Here is a 20,041-nt window from a genome sequence, read left to right as displayed (position 1 = left end):
TTCCTCCATTTTTTGCTCAGCTGCCCGCAGCCCTGTTCTGTAAGCTTGCAATGAGTCACTCAGCCACAGATTGGAGGGTTGAGCTGGCCGGGAGGAAAGGGGACAGTGCGAGTCATAGGGTGCGGAAAGGGAGGAGAGTAGGGTCGAAGAGGCAGAATCAGGAGACAGGAGGGAGAAGGATTAAGCAGAAGGGAGAGATTATAGGATAGAAGAGGAGAGAGTAGTGGGAGAAAGAGCGACGATTGGGACGGCGCATGACCATCTGTTTAGGGGTTGAGTGGTTAGGGTTGGAGGAAAGAGAGACAGAAAACAAAGTAGTGACCAGAGACCTGGAGGGAGGTTGCAGAGAGATTAGGTGGCGAGCAGACTCTAGTAAAGATGAGTTCAAGCGTATTGCCTGCCTTGTGAGTTGGAGGGGATTGGGAAAGGGTAAGAGAGGCAAGGAGGGCAAAGAGAAAATGAATAAATAAATTAATCAAAGGCAGACGTCGGGATGTTGAAGTCGCCAAGTATGAAGAGCGGGAGCCATCATTAGGAAATTAACTTATCAAGGTGTCAAGCTCATTGAGGAACTCTCCAAGGGCACCTGGTGGTCGATAGATGACAATAATGTTAAGCTTGAGTGGACAAGTGACAGCATGGAATTAAAATGAGGAGATGGACAGGTGAAAGGGAGAAAATCGTTTCGTTTTGAACAGAACCATTGTTCGAGAGAGAGAGAGAGAACCATTGTTCGAGAGAGAGAGAGAGAGAGAGACAGAGAACCATTGTTCGAGAGAGAGAGAGACCCATTGTTCGAGAGAGAGAGAGAGAGAGAACCATGGTTCAAGAGAGAGAGAGAGCACCATGGTTTGAGAGAGAGAGAGCACCATGGTTTGAGAGAGAGAGAGAGAGAACCATTGTTCGAGAGAGAGAGAGAGAGAACCATACCATTGTTCGAGAGAGAGAGAGAGAACCATTGTTCGAGAGAGAGAGAGAGAGAACCATTGTTCGAGAGAGCGAGAGAGAGAACCATGGTTCGAGAGAGAGAGAGAGAGAACCATGGTCCGAGAGAGAGAGAGAGAGAGAGAGAACCATTTTTGATGAAAACCAGTTCTTTAAGTATACAAATTAAATTCCAACTGTAAATGGATTTACTTACTTTTGTTAATTAAGGTGTGGCTATTATTAAGCTTTACCTACTGCAGGCCTGTGATATGAAGACAGTGCGCACCAGCTCTCCAACTGACTATGGCATTTGAACTTGAGGTGAGGAAGAATGTTTTCGGCCTTCCAGAGTTACTCCTATAATCTAACAATAATGCTGATCTTAAAAAAATATATTCTGATGCAAAAGGAACAAATTAACCCCCTTCTGTACACCTTTATCTGTATAGCAGACACAGTACCTACAGTGGGGAGGACAAGTATTTGATACACTGCCGATTTTGCTGATTTTCCTAAAATCCAGAAAATCACATTGTATGATTTTTAAGTAATTCATTAGCATTTTATTGCACGACATAAGTATTTGATAACCTACCAACCAATAAGAATTCCGGCTCTCACAGACCTGTTAGTTTTTCTGTAAGAAGCCTTGTAACGGCAGACTTCCTCCTCTTCGTCTGAAGAGGAGGTGAAGCAGGGATCGGACCAAAACGCAGCGTGGTAAGTGTCCATATCGTTTATTATGAAACATAAACTGAAGAAATACAAAATACACTAAGAAATACAAAACAATAAATGTGAACGAAAACCGAAACAGTACCGTGTGGTGACAAACACAGACATGGAAACAAACACCCAAATATTGGCAACCTAAATATTGTTCCCAATCAGAGACAACGACTAACACCTGCCTCTGATTGAGAACCATATCAGGCCAAACACAGAAACAGCCAAACTAGACATCCAACATAGACTGCCCACTCAGATCACACCCTGACCAAACAAAACATATAAACATACAAAGCAAACTATGGTCAGGGCGTGACAAGCCCTCCTGTTCTCCACTCCTTACCTGTATTAACTGCACCTGTTTGAACTTGTTACCTGTATAAAAGACACCTGTCCACACAGTCAATCAAACAGACTCCAACCTCTCCACAATGGCCAAGACCAGAGAGCTGTGTAAGGACATCAGGGATAAAATTGTAGATCTGCACAGGGCTGGGATGGGCTACAGGACAATAGGCAAGCAGCTTGGTGAGAAGGCAACAACTGTTGGCGCAATTATTAGAAAATGGAATGACGGTCCATCACCCTCGGTCTGGGGCTCCATGCAAGATCTCACCTAATGGGGCATCAATGATCATGAGGAAGGTGTGGGATCAGCCCAGAACGACACGGCAGGACCTGGTCAATGGCCTGAAGAGAGCTGGGACCACAGTCTCAAAGAAAACCATTAGTAACACACTACGCCGTCATAAATTAAAATCCTACAGAGCACGCAAGGTCCCCCTGCTCAAGCCAGCGCATGTCCAGGCCCGTCTGAAGTTTGCCAATGAACATCTGGATGATCCAGATGAGGAATGGGAGAAGATCATGTGGTCTGATGAGACAGAAATAGAGCTTTTTTGGTCTAAACTCCACTCGCCGTGTTTGGAGGAAGAAGAAGGATGAGTACAACCCCAAGAACACCATCCCAACCTTGAAGCATGGAGGTGGAAACATCATTATTTGGGGATGCTTTTCTGTAAAGGGGAAAGGACGACTGCACCGTATTGAGGGGAGGATGGATGGGGCCATGTATCGCGAGATCTTGGCCAACAACCTCTTTCCCTCAGTAAGAGCATTGAAGATGGGTCATGGCTGGGTCTTCCAGCATGACAACGACCGCCAGGGCAACTAAGGAGTGGCTCCGTAAGAAGCATCTCAAGGTCCTGAAGTGGCCTAGCCAGTCTCCAGACCTGAACCCAATAGAAAATCTTTGGAGGGAGCTGAAAGGCTGTATTGCCCAGCGACAGGATCTGGAGAAGGTCTGTATGGAGGAGTGGGCCAAAATCCCTGGTGCAGTGTGTGCAAACCTGGTCAAGAACTACAGGAAACGTATGATCTCTGTAATTGCAAACAAATGTTTCTGTACCAAATATAAGGTTGTGCTTTTCTGATGTATCAAATACTTATGTCATGCAATAAAAATCCAATTAATTACTTAAAAATCATACAATGTGATTTTCTGGATTTTTGTTTTAGATTGTGATAAAAATTACAGACCTCTACATGCGTTGTAAGTAGGAAAACCTGCAAAATCGGCAGTGTTTCCAATACTTGTTCTCCCCACTGTATCTTACATAGAAATGCATCTCAGTGTCATCTCTCTGAAGAAGAAAAGTTTAGGCCTAGCCCCAGAAAGTATTCACATCCCTTGACTTATTCCACATTTTGTTAAAGCCTGAATTTAAAATGTATTAATTAGAGATATTTGGTCACTGGCTTTCACACAATAGCCCATAATTTCAAATTGGCATTGTGCTTTTCAAATTTCTTACACATTAATAAAAAATGAAAAGCTGAAACATCTTGAGTAAATAAGTATTCAAACCCTTTGTTATGGCAAGCCTAAATAGGTTCAGGAGTAAATATTTGCGTAACAAGCCACATAATAAGTTGTATGGACTCATTTTGTGCAATAATAGTGTTTACCATTATTTTTGAATGACTACCTCATCTCTGTACTCCACAAGTACTATTATCGGAAGGTCCCTCAGTTGAGCAGTACATTTCAAAATCAGATTCAACCACAGAGACCAGGGAGTTTTCCAAAGCCTTGCTGAGGAGGGCACCTATTGGTTGAAGGGTAAAAATAAAAAAGCAGACATTGAATATCCCATTTAACAATGTCGAAGTTATTAATTATACTTTGGACACCCAGTCACTAAAGATACAGTGGTCCTTTCCCAACTCAGTTGAAGGAGAGGAAGGAAACCGCTCAGGGATTTCACAATTATGCCAATAGTGACTTTAAGTTAGTTACAGAGTTTAATGACTGTGATAGGAGAAAATTGAGGATGGATCAACAACATTGTAGTTACTTCACAATACTAACCTAATTGAAAGAGTGAAAAGAAGGAAACAGAATAAAAATATTCCAAAACACGCATCCTGTTTGAAACAAAGCACTAAAGTAATACTGCAAAAAAACGTGGCAAAGCAATTATATTTTTGTCCTGAATACGAAAGTGTTATGTTTTGGGCAAATCCAACACAACACATTACTGAGTACCACTCCATATTTTCAAGCATAGTGGTGTGTGCATCATGTTATGGGTATGCTTGTAAACGTTAAGGACTGGGGAGGTTTTCAGGATAAAAGAAAGAAACAGAATGGCACAAAGTACAGGCAAAATACTGGAGAAAAACCTGGTTCTGTCTGCTTTCCATCAGACACTGAGAGATTAATTCACCTTTCAGCAGGACAATAACCAAAAATAGAAGGCCAAATCTACACTACATCTAAAACTGTGAATGTTCTGGTCACGTTCTGACCTTTATTTCCTTTGTTTTGTCTTTATGTAGTATGGTCAGGGTGTGAGTTGGGGTGGGCAGTCTATGTTTTGTGTTTCTATGTTTTTCTATTTCTGTGTTCGGCCTAGTATGGTTCTCAATCAGAGGCAGGTGTCGTTAGTTGTCTCTGGTTGAGAATCATACTTAGGTAGCCTGGGTTTCGCTGTTGGTTTGTGGGTGTTTGTTTCCGTGTCTGTGTTTGTCGCCACACGGTACTGGTTTGGTTTGTATTTTAGTGTTCAGTTTATGTCTTTAAATAAACATCATGAACACTTACCACGCCGCATCTTGGTCCGATCCTTACTCCTCTTCAAACAAAATATTTCTGTATTTAATTTTCAATAAATTTGTAAACATTTTGTAAACATTTCTAAAGATATGTCTTTACTTTGTCATTATGGGGTATTGTGTGAAGATGGATGAGAAAAATATTTAATATATTCTGAATTCAGGCTGTATACTTTCTGAAGGCACTGTAAATATATATTTTTAATATTAATACTATAGCTTATCGGCCTATGCATGCAGTGCCCTGTTGCAGTTAGTGATAAAATCTCTGACAGCTACACTGTGAGGTGGACAATCGTTGTTTTGGGAAAGTAAAAAATAAATACAGATTGGCTATGACGTTTAACATATGCTACACATCGAAACCCAATTAACAGTTACAAAAAGATTTATAGGCTGTAAGGGCAATTAAATTTGGCTCATATGGCCAATATCTCTTGATGGCGCTGGCTGCGCAAGGTCGGATTTGAACGCTTATGTCCGTAGAAAATTTCTCAAATGTCCAATACATTTTCATCTTTCTAGTAACGTTGTCTGGCGACATTTTTTCCTGACGGAAACCCTGGCACACACACTGGAATATGTTTCTGAGTGACAGAGTGAGGGCTTTTTGTGTGACTGGAAAATGCCGGTAACATAAAATAACATTTTTAACCCGTTCTCATGCTTTCAAAATAACGGTTCTGTTCTGGAACATTATAGATCACTTTCGTTTGTGGTTCTGATTTTGTTGCCTGAACCGGTTTCAACCCCTGGTTTTCACACAGACATTTTCGACCCTTGGTTGACTCCACCTGATAGAGAAAGAGTACTCTGTCGAGTTGTATTTTTCTTGTGGCCTGATGGAGATGGAACTCACCAGCAGCGATGTGTTTGTCCTCTGTGATCCTTTCCAGTCGGCCGAGCAGCGCATCAATGTTGAACTTGATCTGAGTCAGCTCTGATTTGATATCTTGTAGCTCGTTGGAGTTCACCGCTGAGCCACCCATAACAGAAAACACCAGAGAGAGACAGAACGAGAGAGAGAGCAAGGGACAGCAGAGAAGAGTGTTTAAGTTTAAAGGTCCAATGCAGCTATTTTCATCTCAATATTAAATCATCTCTGGGTAACAATGAAGTTCCTTACTGTGATTATTTTCAATTAAAATGGTCAAAAAGAAACAAAAAATAGCTTCTAAATAAAGAACAATTTCTCAAGCAATAATTTTTGCTAAGACTGTCTGGGAGTGGTCTGAGGAGGGTAGGAGGGGAGGAGGGGAGGAGCTGAAAACTGAAAACAAGCTGTTATTGGCAGAGAGGTTTGGAACTCTTTCTTATTAATCTATTCACTAATTTACCAAATGGGGATGTCACCAGGCAGGCCAAAACTCCATCCCACCAAAACAGCCTGAAATTTCAGGCGGCCTTTTCAAACAGCTCTTTTACTAAAAGGTCATTATTATCATTACCAGAATTTCATTGTGTTATTCCAACCTCATAGTGTGGAAATATATATAACAAACAGGAAAAATGTTTTTGATGGCACTGGGCCTTTAAAAGACATTCACTCTGACATTCATTGCAACGTAATAGCATGTGAATCAAGAGAAGATTGCTGTATATATGGTAACAACACTGCAAATGGTTATTACTCAAGACAATAACAATGATTTGTCCCAACAAAATTAAATCCATTATTTAACCTTAGAATTGACTGTTTTAAAGCAGATATAACATTATTCTAGATGAAAAGAGCTGGCTTTAGAGTTGTTCATGTTCAACCCAGCCAATTCAGGTCAAAGCTTTGTCTCGAAGAGGTCTCAAACTTTACTGAATAAATTGTATAGAGTGCCTGCGGAAACTCACACTTCTGCTTGATGGTGTTGCCGGGGAGGACTGAAGCACGTGCCAACAGCTTGACGGGCAAAGACTTGACCCGGCGCACCAGGGGCATGGCCATGCGAGGCCGCTTAACTGGTACCACTAGAGGCACTGGCGACACTCTGCCCCGGTATTCAAACAGCCTACAGAGGGAAAGACAAAGCATTTGGTGGAAGGATATTGATATATTCATAATGTACATTTCTGTATTAAGTTATGACAGTTCAGAGGTAAAAGGTCTTGAAAAGAAACATTGAAAGGGTCAACTGTAGCTATACTACAGTACAGTACCATGGACTGAGAGTGGTGAATACATTTTATGGAGTTTGAGAGAACTACAGGTACCAAAATTAAGGAAACACTTGAGTAAATGAGGGATACAAAATACACTGAACAAAAATATGAAACGCAACATGTAAAGTGTTGGTCCAATGTTTCATGAGCTGAAATGAAAGATCCCAGAAATGTTTCATATGCACAATAAGCTTACTTCTCTAATTTTCGGCACACATTTATTAACATCCCTGTTAGTGAGCATTTCTCCTTTGCAAAGATAATTCAGCCATCTGACAGGTGTGAAGCACATTAAACAACATGATCATTACACAGGTGCACCTTGTGCTGGGGGACAATAAAAGGCCACTCTGCCACAGCTGTCTGAAGTGTTGAGGGAGTGTGCAATTGGCATGCTGACTGCAGGAATGTCCACCAGAGCTGTTACCAGAGAATGTAATGTTAATGTCTCTACCATAAGCCTCCTCCAATGTGTTTTATAGAATTTGGCAGTACATCCGACCGGCCTTACAACCGCAGACCACGTGTAATGGTGTCATGTGGGCAAGCGGTTTGCTGATGTCAACGTTGTGAACCGAGTGCCCCATGGTGGCGGTGGGGTAATGGTATGAGCGGCATATGCTATGGACAGCAAACACAATTGCATTTTATCGATGCCAATTTGAATGCACAGCGATACCATGACAAGATCCTGAAGCCCATTATCATGCCGTTCATTTGCCACTATCCCCTTATTTTTCAGCATGATAAAGCACTGCCCCATGTCGCAAGGATCTATACACAATTCCTGGATACTTTGGGATGCTCTGGATCAACGTGTACGACAGCGTGTTTCAGTTCACGCAAATATTCAATAACTTCGTACAGCCATTGAAGAAGAGTGGGACAACATTCCACAGGCCACAATCAACAGCCTGATCAACTCGATGCAAAGGAGATGTGTCGCGGTGCATGAGGCAAATGGTGGTCACACCAGATACTGAAAGGTGTCTGTGACCTACAGATGCATATCTGTATTCCCAGTCATGTGAAATCCATAGATTAATTGACTGATTTCCTTCTATGTATCTTGAATCTTAAAAATTGTTGCATGTTTCGTTTATATTTTTGTTTAGTGTATATTGAAAGAAGGTGCTTCCACACACAGATTTGGTTCCTGAGTTAATTAAGCAATTATCATCCAATCATGTTTAGAATCATGTATAAAAATGCCCAGTTGCCCATTATTTTGGCTACCGTGGCTAGAAGAAAAGATCTCAGTGACTTTCAAAGAGGCGTCTCAAAAGAGAAGAATGGGGTTTAAAGGGTGTGTGTGTGTGTGTGTGTGTGTGTGTGTGTGTGTGTGTGTGTGTGTGTGTGTGTGTGTGTGTGTGTGTGTGTGTGTGTGTGTGTGTGCGTGTTTTGTGTGTGTCAGTCACCAGACTTCAACCCAATTGAACACTTATGGGAGATTCTGGAGCAGCGCCTGAGACAGCCTTTTCCACCACCTTCCAAAAGAAATGTCATATTTAGTTTCTTTGACGAATGGTCTCTATGACTACATCCCTGTATGATTGCATCCCTCCAATAGAGTTCCAGACACTTGTAGAATCTATGCTAAGGTGCATTGAAGCTGTCCTGGCAGCTTGTGGTGCCCCAGCACCCTATTAACACCCGTTATGTTAGTGTTTCCTTTATTTTGGTAGTTACCTGTATATTGCCTTTAAGGGTATATGAGTCCACTGCGCTGTAAAGATTTAGATAAGCAAGGATTTTGAGGAAAAAAGGTTTCTATCCGGTGTGTTGCGATTGAAGTAATAGGCCTCTGCTTCAAAGCGGTATCTGCAGTCCAGACAGAGAGCAGGTTCGCCGGTTACGTCAGCGGCTCCCCGGAGATCACTTGAAAGCAGAAGGGCAATGAAATGATTGGGTTTATCTCTCTGTAATATATTGATCCCAGTCAAAGGCAGCCTCTGACAGCCGTAACTCTGAATTGGACATCACAGAGAGGGTATAAATAAACTCCCCTGGATGGTTGAAATGTGTTCCTCATCTGGATATTATGTTCAGACGTCTGCAAACACGGGCATCCAGCGGAGAGCACCAGCGGGGCTTCTATAGCCACTGAAACAGGGGCGGCCAAGAGATGGGGGGGAAAGATACTGCCAAAGTTTGCTTGGCAAAGGTCGTTTTGTGAAACTAAAGCTGGACTTAAAAGCTGGTTGAGCTTTCTTTATGGGAACGAGTTTGAAGACCTTCCAGTGATGATGAGTGGAGAACAAAATGCAAAAACATCTCTCACAAAAAGTCTCTGGATAGTAAATATAGAGATTATATAGTTTGCACCCTCTGTATGACTGCTTTATAATGCCATCAGTGACTGAGCTTTTGGGAGATTGCAAAACAATGTATCTCTTTATTTAATTTACTGTGAATGTTCGCCATTGCAAAATTCTTCTTTCTACCTCATTTGTGCTAAGTAGAGTTATACTGAAAGGGTATTAACAGGTGGGCAATTCCACAGTAACAGAATGCTGAGACACAGATTCTTCACTTTAAAAGTATGCCAAACAAAAACCATTGATTGCAAAGTTAAACAAACCACACAAATCTATGCACAAGGACTACTTTTAACAATTTCCACAGAACGTTTTACAAAAACACATTTACTCGAAGAACAGTGCAGCTGTAAAGTTTGGTAACAGAATGACTAACAATCTCCCTCAGGTTTTATGACCAAGGCACTTGGTCTCAGTGCAAGAGGTGCAAGAGGCGTCACTACTTCCCTGGTTTGAATCCAGGCTGTATAACATCCGGCCGTGATTGGGAGTCCCGTAGGCCGGCGCACAATTGGCCCAGCGTCGTCAGGGTTTGGCCGGGGTAGGCCGTCATTGTAAATCTTAATTGGTTCTTAACTGACTTGCCTAGTTAAACAAAGGTTCAATTTTTTTTAAATTCAGGAGTAAAATGTTGCTTAATAAGTCACATAATAAGTTGCATGGACTCTGTTGAATGACTACCTCATCTCTGTACCCCACACATACAATTATCTGTAAGGTCCCTCAGTCGAGCAGTGAATTTCAACCAAAGATTCAACTACAAAGACCAGGGAGGTTTTCCAATGCCCTTGTAAAGAAGGGCACCTATTGGTAGATGGGTAAAATTAAACAAGCATACATTGAATATGCCTTTGAGCACGGTGGTTATTAATTACACTTTGGATGATGTATCAGTCACTAAAAAGATACAGGTGTCCTTCCTAACTCAGTTGCCGGAGAGGAAGGAAACCGCTCAGGGTTTTCACCATTAGGCCAATGGGGAGTTTAAAACAGTTAAATAGCGGTGATCGGAGATCAGAGGATGGATTAACAACATTGTAATTACTCCACAATATTATCCTATTTGACATAGTGAAAAGAAGGAAGCCTGTGCAAATAAACCAAAACAATGGAGCTAAGCACAGGCTAAATCCTAGAGGGAAACCTAGTTCAGTCTGTTTTCCACCAGACACTGGGAGATTAATTAACCGTTCAACAGGACAATAACCTAAAACACAAGGCCAAATCTACACTGTATTTGCTTACCAAGAAGACATTGAATGTTCCTGAGTGGCCGAGTTACAGTTTTTAATTAAATCTACTTGAAAATCTATCTAGCTTGACGACTTTTGAAAAGAATAAGTGTGGAAACTTATCCAGAAAGACTCACAGCTGTAATCGCTGCCAAAGGTGCTTCTACAAAGTATTGACTCAGGGATGCGAATACTTACTGTATGTGGGGTTTTGGTAACAGAATCACAAGATGCTAGGCAATGTTTCTTAAACTTACAGAAGGCTAATCTTTTCTGCAAACTAAATATAAATGTTGATATTAGTTGAGAGGTTTCTTTACTTCAACATTATGTTTTGATGTATTTCTAAGACCTTTTCTGCTAAATGTTTTCTTAGACCCCTTTTCCATATGTTTGACCAGAAATCTAAACCTTTGATTATTACAATTTTTTGTATGCCTTCATTTCTCTTAGTTTCAAATTTGATGTGCTCCTATGAACTTCACATGTTGATGCTCATGTGTATTTTTAGATGGAAATGCTCTGGTGTAATCCACTCACCTGCCATATAATTCATTTCTGTAGTAGTGATAATCAAAGTCGTACCCACTGAAAGATAAAAAAAAATATATATATATATACACTGCCGTTCAAAAGTTTGGGGTCACTTAGAAATGTCCTTGTTTTTGAAAGAAAAGGCACATTTTTTTGTACGTTAAAATAACATTCTATTGATCAGAAATACAGTGTAGACTTTGTTAATGTTGTAAATGACTATTGTAGCTGGAAACGACAGATATTTTAATGGAATATCTACATAGGCGTACAGAGGCCCATTATCAGCAACAGTCACTCCTGTTTTCCAATGCCACATTGTGTTAGTAAATCCAAGTTCATAATTTTAAAAGGCTAATTGATCATTAGAAAACCCTTTTGCAATTATGTTAGCACAGCTGAAAACTGTGGTAATTAAAGAAGCAATAGAACTGGCCTTCTTTAGAAACAGCGCAACCTTGCTTTAGAAGGACAACATCCCGGAGTCACCTCTTCACTGTTGACGTTGAGACTGGTGTTTTGCGGGTACTATTTAATGAAGCTGCCAGTTGAGGACTTGTGAGACGTGTGTTTCTCAAACTAGACACTCAAATGTACTTATCCTCTTTCTCAGTTGGGCACCGGGACCTCCCACTCCTCTTTCTATTCTGGTTAGAGCCTGTTTGCACTGTTTTGTGAAGGGAGTAGTACACAATGTTGTACGAGACCTTCAGTTTCTTGGCAATTTCTTGCATGGAATAGCCTTCATTTCTCAGAACAAGAATAGATTGACGAGTTTCAGAAGAAGGTGCTCGTTTCTGCCCATTTTTAGCCTGTAATCGAACCCACAAATGCTGATGCTCCAGATACTCAACTAGTCTAAGGAAGGCCAGTTTTATTGCTTCTTAATCAGAACAACAGTTTTCAGCTGTGCTGACATAATTGCAAAAGGGTTTTCTAATGATCAATTAGCCTTTTAAAATGAGAAACTTGGATTAGCTAACACAACATGCCATTGGAGCACACAAGTGATGGTTGCTGATAATGGGCCTCTGTATGCCTATGTAGATAGATATTCCATAAAAAATCTGCCATTTCCAGCTACAATAGTTATTTACAACATTAACAATGTCTACACTGTATTTCTGATAAATTTGATGTTATTTTAATGGACATAAAATTAGCTTTTCTTTCAAAAACAAGGACATTTCTAAGTGACCCCAAACTTTTGAACAATAATGTATATTTATGTATACATATAATTAAACAACATTATAACATTCTGGAATGACAATTAGCATCAAAAGTTTCCTAATTTCCTCAAATTCCTCTCCATTGTATGCCCCGGTCTCAGAAAAAGACAGATCAGAGCAGTATGGCAAAAAGCCCACTGTCCGATTCTATCAGACCAGTGATGTTGAAGGATAGGAAATGAGTAAAGGAATTATCAGCAATTACCGTATTGAGACAATTGAGATTGAACCCTTATTACTTATTGCCCCGTCCCTTCCATGAAGCTTTACTCCCTATGGAGTACCTGTAGAGAGCAGTGGCAGACCTCTTCAGCCCTTTGGGTCTGTTGGGCTTGGGTTCCCCCGCCATGTTGATGTCTGAGGAAAAACGGAGAGGGAGAATGTTACAGAGAAATTTAGAAAAATGTAGTAAAAAGTCACAGGAGTCTCTCAATCATCAATATCAACCTTGCCCTCTGGGTCTGTTGGGCATGGGCTCCCCCGCCATGTTGATGTCTGAGGAGGAGAGGAGTGGAGAAAAGGGGTGTTACAGAGAAAAGCAGATGGATCGAGACAAAATGAGTCTCAATTATCAATTGTATCAACATCACCCTTATCATCTGTTATTAAAGGGGCAATCTACGATTGTTACACCAATTTTGGGACTTAGAGTACACTGAGTGTACTAAACATGCCCTTTCCATGGCATAGTCTGACCAGATGAATCTAGGTAAAAGCTATGATCACTTATTGATTTCACCTGTTAAATCCGATTCAATCATTGTAGATGAAGGAGAGGAGACAGGTTAAAGAAGGATTTTTAAGCCTTGAGTCAATTGAGACACGGATTGTGTATGTGTGCCATACAGAGGGTGAATGGGCAAGACAAAATATTGAAGTGACTTTGAATGGGGTATGGTAGTAGGTGACAGGCACACCAGTGTGAGTGTGTCAAGAACTGCAATGCTGCTGGGTTGTTCATGCTCAACAGTTTCACAACTTTGGGAAGCATTGGAGTCAACATTGGCCAGCATCCTTGTGGAATGCTTTCGACAGGGATGCCCCAAAAACCCGAGGCTGTTCTGAGGGCAAAAGGGGGTACAACTCAATATTCAGAAGGCGTTCCTAATGTTTTGTACACTTAGTGTATAGCTATTGATTCTTGAAGGATATAACGTAGAAATGCTTTATGAACTTAGTTCAATTGTTGTACCCCATCAGAACCCAAAATAAGCTTGTTTTATCATTTTGTTTGTACTCAATAAGTGTGAACAAGCACTTTATAGCCTAAAAAATTGTTGAGACTATATTTTCTATCTCATGGGTGGTCAGTCCTTGCATACACATCTCTGTCTGAATTTGAGAGTGGTTACATTTTGTCCAGTCCCATCCCTCAGCTATTTACCAAATCAGTGGCGGGGTGTCACTTTGTTATTGTTTGAACTGCAGATTGCCCGTTTAAATGGACAGTGCACTCATATAAAACAATTACAAATAGGTTTCTGTACCCTGTAAGCAGTTTATGGACAAGGTAAGAGAGCAATCAATGCTTTGGTTTGGTTTACCTGCCGACTCTCCGCATTTGTGGAACAAATCCAATACAAGTCAATATCCCTGGTATTAGGTTTCGGAGACAGTGGTCGAATAAACAAAACCAAAGCATGGACTGCTGTCTTACCTTGTCCATAGACTGTTTACAGGATAAGGAAACCAATATGTCATTTTGTAATTTGGGTGAACTTTAATATTACATCAAACATAGACATACAATAAAGAGCAGGACTCCTTTCATCTCTCAATATTAGACGAGGACGTTTTCTGCTAAAGGTGTAAGTGCTGCAATATTATGTCTGACATTTGGGAGTCAGGTAACAGTGAATCAACATAAATGGCACAATGTAAACCGTTTCAAAATAACAAGAATATCTAGACCCCACCCTTTGATCTCTGCACGGAACCTCGCCATAACACAAAGGCAAGCCCACAGAAATAGGGTGAATCTGCCCCTAGCCTTTTAACACGTACGTACATATGCCAACCACGGCTAAGGGAAACGCTGGCATCTAAATATATTTGGTTCATTTTTTAAAATGTATTTATTCTCCCCTGGAAAGAGAGGGCTACAGCGGTGGCTATATTTCATCACCACTTGAGATTCTTGCCTCATCACCAAGCGAGGAAGATATTTTGGGTGAGTATTATGGCTTGGAGAAGTTTCACCTTGCTGGGGCAGAGGGGAGTTAGAACAAGGGTGGATCAAGTCAAGTAAGCAACAAAGTGAGGTAGTTTGGGCGTCTAATCAGATCTACTGTATGCAGAGAATGTGGCGTGAGTGAGGCAAGGTTGTAGATATCATCCAATTGAATTGTGTGTGTGTGTAATTAGATATATTGTATACAGAGACCATGGCATGAGTGAGGCGAAGTTGTAGATATAATGGGTTATCGTAAACTCTGAAGCCAGACAGGATTATCAAGGCTTATGCTTTGGCGACATCTACGGGCTGATTGTTATGTGGACACGTTATTGATCTCCTTGGTTACATTTGAATAAACTTCAAGTATTACCAATGTCATGACTCTCTCTCTCTCTCTTTGGTGAGGATCAAAAGGACCCATCAGCTAGACAAATGTCTGAGGATAGCCAGACTCCCCCCTCTTCCCACAGGAGAGGAGAGGGGGTAGTTTGGCCTGTTTTATGACTTAAATGCCTTGCAGAAACTCTCCCACACGCAGAAATGGAAGGCTGGAAATCCTTTGTTACTCAGAGAGACTGTGCCGCCAAAACTTTAACATCAAACAATGGACATTGAAACAATATTTCTAACATAAAGAATGTTGGGAATGATGACAGAATATGGGAAATGAATGTCTATTTTGTGATGCCATTAAATTGATCAGAAAGACATGACGGAAACATTGTAACTAAGAGCTTCCACACAGTATATATCAGATTTACATCTAAATGTTGTAAAACGTATGATTAAATATGAAACTATTTTTGAAACGATAGAAATGTGATTTTAGTCTTCTAATGAGATAATGGTTTTCATGTTTGTTGCACACAAACTAAGCCACGCCCCTAATGAGGTCAGAGGGAAGAACAGTTCCTTCTCACCACCAAATGTACCTCTGATGTATCCATTCTAACGGACATTCCAAGACAAAGAAGCATACAACTAAAAAGGACAGAGACGTACATCGAACTACTTGCCATAGACGGATCGAATAGTTTCAAAAGTGAGACAACAGAGAAATACATCTATGCGTAAATATATGTTGCATTTCGGTTGTTAGGGTGCTAAATATTCTGACTACGGTGAGCGTAGTTTCCAAATATATGTACGAGAAGTTGACTCTCTCCTTACATACCCCTCCCCTTTCCATTGTGTAACCAGAAGGTCATGTTTTTGTTAGTCCACTAGGGACTGTTTTCATTGCATTATGTTAGTAATCAATGACCTATACTGTGTGTGTGTGTTTTATGTATTTCTGTGTAATTATTTAGTTAGTAAATAAATAATTAAGCCAATTTGTGTATCGCTGATTCATCACTTAGGTTAGGGTTCGTGCAGATTTACGAATTAGACTGATATGAGGAAATAATGAATAGTTGACTTATTGATGTAAGAGATATTTAGATAATCTTGAGAGTTTGTCGGGAGATAGTAACTAGGTAAATGACTTTTCCCGTGGTGCCCCAAATTCCCAATGAGTTAATTATTACATGATTAATTTAATTGAGTAATAATTAAACGTAGTAGGTAATTATTTGCAGTCATCACATTAATATGATAGTCACGTTACGACACCAACTATATATTCCTCGGACAAATCTATGTAATGTAACAATTCAAATGGTGCTCTTTACTCTACAGTGTAATGAGCATGATGGGAGACAGAGTGCTGGTTTAAAGCGCAGGGCACAGCAGGTGTTTATTTAGTAAAGGACCACAGGAGGAGGCAGGTAGCAGGGTCCAGGGACAGGCAGAAGGTCATACACAGGGAATCCAAAAAGGTAACATTACAGGTGGGGAAAAAAGGCTAACGTAGTCTGGGAGATCAGACAAGAAGTTGATGATAGGAAATCTGATAGACAAAAAACGTTGTTAGTGAGGATGGCCAAAAACTACGATACACGGGAGGACTAATATGACAAATAAATGAAAATAAGCGCTCCAAATAGAATGTGCACAAAAACAAACAATACCTCACAATGATGGGGTACAATGAACTGAACTAAATAGTGTAAATGACATACAGGTGTGTGAACAGGTGATCAGAATTCAGGGGATTGAGATCTGGAGAGTAAGCTGCATTCATTGGATCTATGTGTTTGAGAGTGTGAGCTGGAAGGTGGGCTGGAAAGTGAGCTGCGTTCAGGGGATCTATGTGTTTGAGAATGAGTTGGAAGCAGACGTAAGCAAACAGTAGTAACCAGCTGATGAAACAGTTTGGCTAAAGGATGTTGGCTAGGCAAAATATGATTTGAAAAAGTTTGAAAAGTTTGATTGAAATTTATCAAATATAAAGCATTACACCTCAAGGAATAACAAAAGTCATACATTATTTCCTTGTTCTGTTTTATTTCAGGAATGGAACCCAGGAGTCAAAAAAATTCAGGTTAACAAACATATATTACATTTTTCTATAAAAACAGTATAACAGTCAAAAGTTTGGACACACCTACTCATTACATGATTTTTCTTTATTTTTACTATTTTCTACATGATATAATAATAGTGACGACATCAAAACTATGAAATAACACATGGAGTCATGTAGTAACCGAAAAACAAATCAAAATATATTTTATATTTGAGGTTCTTCAAAGTAGTCACCCTTTGCCTTGATGATAGCTTTGCACACTCTTGGCATTCTCTTAACCAGCTTCACCTGGAATGCTTTTCCAACAGTCTTGAAGGAGTTCCCACATATGCTGAGCACTTGTTGACTCCTTTTCCTTCACTCTGCGGTTCAACCCAAACCATCTCAATTGGGTTGAGGTCGGGTGATTGTGCAGGCCAGGTCTGATGCAGCACTCCATCACTCTCCTTCTTGGTCAAATAGCCCTTACACAGCCTGGAGGGGTGTTGGATCAGGGTTGGATAGTCCCACTGAGTGCAAACCAGATGGGATGGTGTATCGCTGCAGAATGCTGTGGTAGCAATGCTGGTTAAGTGTGCCTTGAATTCTAAGTAAATCACTGACAGTGTCACCAGCAAAGCACGCCCACACCATCACACCTCCTCCTCCATGCTTCACGGTGGGAACCACACATGCGGAGATCATCCGTTAACCTACTCTGCGTCCAAAAAAGACACGCCGGTTTTGACCAACAATCTCAAATTTGGACACATCAGACCAAAGGATAGATTCCCACTGGTCTTATGTCCATTGCTCATATTTCTTGGCCCAAGCAAGTGTTAGCAGTTGATGTTACTCTTCAATAACACAGACTCCAAAGCAAATAAGGCAGATTCAAATAGGTTTATTCAAAGCGGGCAAATCATGCTTGGAAGTAAATGTTCATGCTCCCCTGTCCTCAGTGATTCTCTCCTGTGGTTCTATCCACACAACAAAAGGACAGGATGTAGTTTTATAACCAAGCCCTAGCCTGTGGTTGACCAATTAGAATTTCTTGCAATAAAACTGTGCCAATGGCCAAATAACCTGTATCCTATTTCAGGTTTGACCAATGAGAACGTGCCCCACGTAGCTATGAGTTCAGAACTGACATTCCTAACAGATGTTGATAATTCACATTGATAATTCCCTATTGACATTTAGTACTTTTGACCTCTCGTCTTCTGCGTTGTGTATTTATCTTCGAAATATTCTTATTCTCCCCCTTACTCTCGCCATTTAAAAAATAAATACTTAAAATATATTTTAAGAAAACAAAAATTATGAAAAAATAGACAGTATAAAAACAGTAGTAAGCATAAATCATTGACATTTATCTCCTTGCATTTCTATAAAACACAAAGGGCATATTGTACTTGCTGTTACAATAAGAAATAGAAAACAAGTATTAACAGGTGTAATGATAATGTCCCTACAACATCCCATATTAGGAGGAAACAAACAAAAAAAATTCTACAAGACAATATTTTATCGTCCTATTGGCAAGGTAATCATTCACCAAGACCTTTAAAAGTGACCAGCTCTTCCACACTGGTATCAGTCTCACATAGATAGCTATTAGAAATTATGTTCTGACAGTCTGCCGGTAGTAAGGAATTCTTCTTCCATTCAAATTCTTCTTCCGTTCCACTGGTTGATAAGGACTCTCTAATGAACACTTCACCGGTGATCTTGTATCATTTCAAGTACAGTTCTTGGATCAAGGGATATTGCTTCAGCTTCAGACTGTAAATTCACATAACCTGTAACGAAGGAAACAAAAAAGTGAAAGTAACATGTCCTGGTTTCAAGAGAAATAGATTTCCCTAAGTAAGCATGTCCCGATTTTCAGGAAAATGTTGGCTATAGATATCCCTAATATGATGACTCCTGTGTACAACATAGAAGCTTATCAGGTTCTGATTATCTTACTATGCTTCTTCACCCAAGATTGGCCCCCGATTGCTAATCAATCAGTTCTAAATTCTCCAGACTCCGCTTTGTCATCAAAATGGACAACCTTGCAATGAGTGACATGTATCCGTCGTGATTTTCCCTGGACTTTTACTGCTGACCTCATTATGAGCAAAACTTGATAAGGACCTTCCCATTTTGGCCCTATTTCTTTTACCATCACCCACTGTCCTGGTACTACGTCATGTACCCCCTCTGGGCTTATTCCCCACTCCTATTGTCTGTCTGCTTCCCATACTGTATTAAAGAGTTGTATGCAATAGTTAAGCATTGTGTCACTCATAAGGTGAACAACTGCTTTCCTCAAATCTAACGTGCCTGCCACTATCACATTGTCCATTGTAGTAACTGCCCAGCCTGCCTTCCTCACAACCCCCTCCACAATGCTTAAACCGCCTATGTATAAGATAAACTCAGGGTTTTCCAACAGATGACTCTTATTAACCCTATCAGAGAGCTAATCCAAAACCAACTCACAACAGTCGTGTTCAAATAATGTGGTATCTGTAAGATACATCAGAGTGGCTGGATTACATGTGGTGCCACGTTGTATGATGATGTTAGGAGCCTCCACTACTTTAGTAGCAGCCATAGCTTATTTGCTAGCACACTGGTTCCATATCCAAAGTTCCACACTCGTTTTTCTTCGTAGTCCAAATAGGATGGTTCTGAACTGTAGATCCCTGCAGTTGTCTAATTTTACACTTCTCCTTCCCTTCAGAAATGTTCAATGTAGAGTCAAGTTGCATAATAACATCAAGACCTAAAATAGGTTGTTCAAATGAGCCTATCCACACCCCTGCATCAATCTTCATTGGACCAATAGAAATTGATAATGATTTAGTCTGTTTCATATCTGTCTCATATCCCCCCCAACTCCTGTTGCTCTTTTTGCCCGTGTACTGTACTGAGGACATATATGTTTTGCATAAGATATGAGCAATACAGTGACTTCAGCACCCATATCTACTAAAAAATCTACTGCAAAGTTGTTAATCATGTTCACATATATTCCAGCTGAATTCATATGTACACCAGCTGAGATGGGACGTAAAGAGGGGGCCTTGTTAGTTTACTTCCACAGCATCCAGCTGAGCCGTAGAGAGTTTCTTAAATTTCTGCATCAGCATTGTATCATTGAGGCAGTTGTCCTGTTTCCATTTTCCCTTAGACGGACCCAATTTCTTCTGGCAATTCATCATTAGATTTAGTTTTCTTTT

At 40.4% G+C, this 20,041-nt stretch overlaps 1 protein-coding gene across 1 annotated transcript in view; it reads right to left on the bottom strand.

Annotated features, from left to right (window-relative positions):
• raly (RALY heterogeneous nuclear ribonucleoprotein) overlaps positions 1 to 20,041 on the bottom strand; it is a 154,493-nt gene that overhangs the window by 21,676 nt on the left and 112,776 nt on the right. The window contains exons 4-8 of the mRNA XM_052527247.1: positions 12,691 to 12,738; positions 12,528 to 12,600; positions 11,018 to 11,065; positions 6,619 to 6,776; positions 5,633 to 5,749 (exon numbers count right to left, since the gene is read on the bottom strand). Of these exons, the coding sequence (XP_052383207.1) occupies positions 5,633 to 5,749; positions 6,619 to 6,776; positions 11,018 to 11,065; positions 12,528 to 12,600; positions 12,691 to 12,738 (444 nt within the window). The remainder of the gene's footprint in view (positions 1 to 5,632; positions 5,750 to 6,618; positions 6,777 to 11,017; positions 11,066 to 12,527; positions 12,601 to 12,690; positions 12,739 to 20,041) is intronic.

The sequence above is a fragment of the Oncorhynchus keta genome, chromosome 10 (assembly GCF_023373465.1).
Source record: "Oncorhynchus keta strain PuntledgeMale-10-30-2019 chromosome 10, Oket_V2, whole genome shotgun sequence".
Taxonomy (NCBI): Eukaryota; Metazoa; Chordata; class Actinopteri; order Salmoniformes; family Salmonidae; genus Oncorhynchus; species Oncorhynchus keta.
This window is presented reverse-complemented; position numbering and strand designations above follow the sequence as displayed.